The sequence below is a fragment of the Aegilops tauschii genome, chromosome 1, assembly GCF_002575655.3.
Source record: "Aegilops tauschii subsp. strangulata cultivar AL8/78 chromosome 1, Aet v6.0, whole genome shotgun sequence".
Classification (NCBI taxonomy): domain Eukaryota; kingdom Viridiplantae; phylum Streptophyta; class Magnoliopsida; order Poales; family Poaceae; genus Aegilops; species Aegilops tauschii.
This window is the reverse complement of record NC_053035.3, coordinates 389,595,868-389,600,885: the sequence shown is the minus strand read 5'-3', so window position 1 is coordinate 389,600,885 and position 5,018 is coordinate 389,595,868. Positions and strand designations below refer to the sequence as shown.

General features: G+C 46.7%; 1 protein-coding gene across 1 annotated transcript; it reads right to left on the bottom strand.

The window, feature by feature from the left end:
* Positions 1 to 336: 336 nt before the first annotated feature.
* On the bottom strand, positions 337 to 2,994 carry LOC109770574 (uncharacterized). The gene is made up of 7 exons (XM_020329283.4): positions 2,612 to 2,994; positions 1,812 to 1,879; positions 1,515 to 1,628; positions 1,244 to 1,406; positions 1,022 to 1,168; positions 896 to 945; positions 337 to 674 (listed from the first exon to the last, which is right to left on the bottom strand). Exons 1-6 carry the CDS (start codon positions 2,684 to 2,686, stop codon positions 919 to 921), a joined length of 594 nt encoding a protein of 197 aa, XP_020184872.1. The 5' UTR covers positions 2,687 to 2,994; the 3' UTR covers positions 337 to 674; positions 896 to 918.
* Positions 2,995 to 5,018: the final 2,024 nt, after the last annotated feature.

The following is a 5,018-nucleotide window of genomic DNA, read 5'->3' as shown; positions in this document are numbered from 1 at the left end:
ATCCAGTGTGTAAGTTTGCCCTGAATAAAAGCATCTCAAGAAACTTGTGGTGACCAAAAGAAGATGCCAGTCTCAACCAAGTGATGTCCAGTACACCTTTAAATAAATACATGTTCCTAAAGCAGGAAGGTTGATGCACAAAGATGTACTGCGTTAGGCTTTCTACCTGGCAAAGTGATGAAAAGAGACTTGGGACAGTAATTGAAACGCAAGTCTGAGTTGTTGCCTCTGACTAAACACGTAGAGTTCCAACTCAGGATGTCACAGCTGTGGTTGTACTAAAAGGAACACGGGAGAGAACAGTCGAGTTTGTCAGAACTCAGAAAACATAAAGAGTTTCAGGTTGAGATCAAGTTGTCATTTTCAGTAAAACAGAACTTATCATCTTTCTACTGCATGACTTACAGGAAAATTGCTTATACAATTTTACGAAGTTTTAAATTCTGTCACAACATAATACAACAAGATTAAGCCATTCATCTAAAGACTACAAGTCGTCACTAACAACTAGGCTGGAGCTCCACAGTTCACAGTCCCTTGTGTTGCCTCGTGCCTTAACATCTGAAGATAGCATATGTTCTTTCCTTTTTCACGCAGTCTCGATCAGAACCTCAAGAGTGCATATTCCACCAGACAGCAGCGGCGAAGAAAATGTTGTGGGTGGTACTTAAAATCTGCAGCTCACAGACATTGATTCAAAAAATAAGGTCAAAATGCACGACACAAGTTCAAAGTTGGTAGCTAATAGTACAAGCCATATGTCAGGTGAAAAAGAGTTCAGTAACCATCAAGCCTTTTCATGTCTAAGACATGCTGCCATCACTGGTCAATGTATTGCGTTTATACTGATGTTTAAGTAACTAACAAGATCATAGTGAGGACTGAGGAGCAATACCTATTTTACATCATATGTGATCCCTACTCCAGAAATTCTTCCATGAGACCCTATTAAAATTAAACAGAATATTATTTGCACGGGAAACATTCAGAGTGGGAAAGTACAGTGTAACAGATAGCAAACCTGTGATATAAATTGTTCTGCATCTGTGCGCCTAAGGAAATGGAGTGAATTTTTTGTCAATGACACGGAATGGTCACCAAGAGATACTTCACCAATGTCCTCCAGCACCCGAACCTGGATATAAGGATCCTTGGGGGGTACCATGTCCTATAAAACATGTAAAAAAAGTCCGGTAATCGTGTTTCATCCCCAAAAAATGAATGAAACAGGAAATATACATACCACTGTTAAATCTATATCCATCTCTGAGATATAAGACTTAATGGCTGAAGAGTGGCTTCTGAAGTACTCTTTCTCTGAAAAATTGAGCTTTTCTTGTATTTCATGAGGAAGCACAGGACCAATTTTCCATCTAAAACTCCGAATAGTTTCTGCTCGGTTGTACCTAGTTGGATACAATGATTTCAGCTAGTGTACACCAAAAAGCAGGTTAAGCATGTATAATCAGCATTGAAGGGGAGAGAGAGCCCGATGTGAGATCTGAATAGTGTACATGTAAGCCATGAGGCATCTTTTGTTGCGGAGCAGCGAGAGATGGTGGATAGCTGCACCATAGTGGTCTTCGTTTCTTGTTGTTTCAATGTCTAAGTTTTGCTCCACCATTTTTCTGTCATAAACATAAAGCAGATCAGGCGTTTGAATAGTCTGTACACTTTGATGTGAGGATAGCAACTAAGGATGCTGTTGGTTCAATGCAGTTCGTTTGTTTTGCAGATGAAATGGTGAAATTAGTCAGTTACTCACAGGTCGAGATTATATGAGCATCAACATTCTAATAGGGTGCAGGTACCTGATCAATGCCTGAAACTGTGCATTGTGCTCACCGCACTCTCTAATGACCTGATCAAATACATCGCTCTGCAAATTCCATAAGACAGCGAGTTAGGGATCAGCATAATGGACAAATTAAAAGGAACTGTAGCTACCATGATCATACTGCCCAAACAGTACAAGAATATGACACAGTGCTGCAGCTAATGCCAGAGTTCCGTCCTAGAGATGCCACGGCAGTACAATTTACCATCCGCGCAAGTAATGAATACTTTAACAGCAATATCATGGAATTCGGTACCATGAACCTTGCAGTTTGGCCGGTATGTGTTGGCTCACACAATTGCAAGGAAGAGTGGCGTGAAGCACTTGAGAGTAAACAGATGTTGGTTAACAGGTGCCAGAACCTTCGCAAGCCAGACAAATCACTAACAATTGTACCGAGGCTTTGTGCAGTTCAGGTGCCGGCACATAACAGTTGCTGATAAATAATACTCTCACAAACAAGATTAAACGAAATTCCGCTTTAACATAGTAACAAGGATGCAGAACACTAAGGATTGTCTGGAGATCCGGAGCTCTTAGGAGTGAACACGTAACAAACCGCATAGGATGCGAGAACATAACAATTCCCATAGGGCTGTAAAATAGAGAGTTTATAAATCGAATTTCTCGCATGCAGACACCTAACAAGACCAGATTGGGCAAAATTGGGCCCTAAAAAAGACGCATCGAGGAGACCGGAGCACCGCGGACTCGGATTCCGAACCAGCGACCAGGGACTGCGAGCGCGTATGGAGTAGAGAGGCGAAGAATTACGTTGAAAACCACGAGCTGGCCGGGCTCGCAGGCGTCGAGCTCCTTCAGCAGCTGCGACGCGCGCCTCGCGTACATCCTGCCACTCCTCCGCCAGGCCCTCCTGCCGCCGCGCGCGAAGTGTTCGACGGAATGGCGCTGCGGGACAGGGCCGGATCTGCCACGGCTGGAGCCTGGGGCCGGCAGGGACGGCAGATCGCGCGCGGCGGGCGTTGAGTTGGGGGCTCGGCCGGGCGGGAGGCGCGAGCGGTGGGGGAGAAGGGGAATTTGGCGTGGGCGCGCGGGAAACTTTTGGTGGACTCGGTTTGGGAGGCGGGAGGGGGATGAGGATTAGAGGAGCGTGGTTTGTTTGGCTGCGGCGAACAGCACTCTTGCCGCGTGCGCAGCATGCCGTCTGCGCCGTCCGTTTAGATCGGAATTACGGCGGTCCAACGCGCCGAGATAGAAGTGTGTCTGTTTTTTGTCCGCGTGTGACCTATTTCAGATTTAAATTTGGGTCGGGATTGCATCAACGCGGATGTGTTTTTTGTCCGCGTGTGTCCTCCCCTAGCCCGCCAGTCGGTGGCACATAGGCCATTCCCCCCTCACCTATCAACAGCCATCACTCCCGGCCACCACGCCCTCGACATTGTCGCCCAGTTCCGGCCAGTTGTGCGCTGCCCAGGCCGCCATCCGCACCCACAAACCTCCCACCGCAGCACGCCGCACCCGACGACCGCTCTTGCAGGTGTTGGTGGATTGTTTTCGCCGCCGCCGTAGCACCCCCACAACCACCCCACCCCCTCACCTCCGCCGCCGCCAGCAACACCGGTCACCTCCATGCCGACATGCCTGCTGCCTGGTCTGGGAGAGACGCGGGGCTCTTCACCGGGCGGCTTCTTCCACCGTGCCACAAGGTGTTCAACGTTTCACCCTCAGGTACAGATGGATAGTGGCGATGAGTACTTTTTCAACAACTTCATCTGCGATTCAGACGATTCTTTGTCAGGCGATGAGGAGATTGTGGTTGCTACTTTGGTCATTCATGACCACATTGCTAACCGGCGGCCGATGTTCAGGGGCTCAATTTTCGGGGCATTGCTTCGGCGTTGAATCACAACAGAGCGAGTGGTCATTGCCTACTCTTGAAGGACTACTTCAAGTCCGCTTCCCCACTTCAAACACAACCTATTCCGACGCCACTTCTGAATGGTTAGACATGTGTTCAATCTTATCCGGGAGGGGGTGGCGTGCGATGATTATTTCGTATGCAAGGAGGATGCCCTGGGAAAGGCTGGCTTCTCCTCTTGTCAGAACTGCACTGCAGCTATTCGGATGCTTGCATACGGAATACCCGGTGATATGATGAGTATGTCTGCATGAGTGAGTCCACATGCCTAGAATCCATGTAGAGGTTCTGCAAGGCTGTGGTAGTTGTGTTTGGCCCGGAGTACTTGAGAGAGTCAACTGCTGCAGATACAACCCGGTTGTTGGCAATCAATGCCGATAGAGACTTTTTCGAGGATGTTTGATAGCATAGATTGTATGCGCTGGAAGTGGAAGAATTGTCCATATGCTTGGCAAGGGTAGTATAGGGGCCATGTGAAAACTTGCACTGTCATACTTGAGGCCGCGGCTTCACGATATCTCTGGATTGCACTCTTTCTTCGGCACTGGCCGGCTGTCATAATGACATCAACGTGCTTCAGCGCTCTCCGGTGTTCATAAGGCTTTCAGAAGGCAACTACTAAAAGGTCAATGCTGAGATCAATGGCCACCACTACAACAAAGGATACTACCTAGCTGATGGTGTCTATTCTTAGTGGACTACTCTTGTGAAGACAATCCCCAACCCAATTGGAGAGAGGAGACAGATATTTGCCCGAGCACAAGATTTGTTCGGAATCCCCTCTAGTGTGCATCTATAGCGGTGCCTAAACACAACGTCACTTCGGATTCCTAAGCCACTTTGCATGTTTCTATTTGTGGGTAGAGCTGGTATTGATACGTGCATACACAGCCCGTATCACTGAAGGAAATATGCCCTAGAGGCAATAATAAAGTTATTATTTATTTCCTAATATCATGATAAATGTTTATTATTTATGCTAGAATTGTATTAACCGGAAACATGATACATGTGTGAATACATAGACAAACAGAGTGTCACTAGTATGCCTCTACTTGACTAGCTTGTTGATCAAAGATGGTTATGTTTCCTAGCCATAGACAAAGAGTTGTCATTTGATTAATGAGATCACATCATTAGGAGAATGATGTGATTGACTTGACCCATTCCGTTAGCTTAGCACTCGATCGTTTAGTATGTTGCTATTGCTTTCTTCATGACTTATACATGTTCCTATGACTATGAGATTATGCAACTCCCGTTTGCCGGAGGAACACTTTGTGTGCTACCAAACGTCACAAT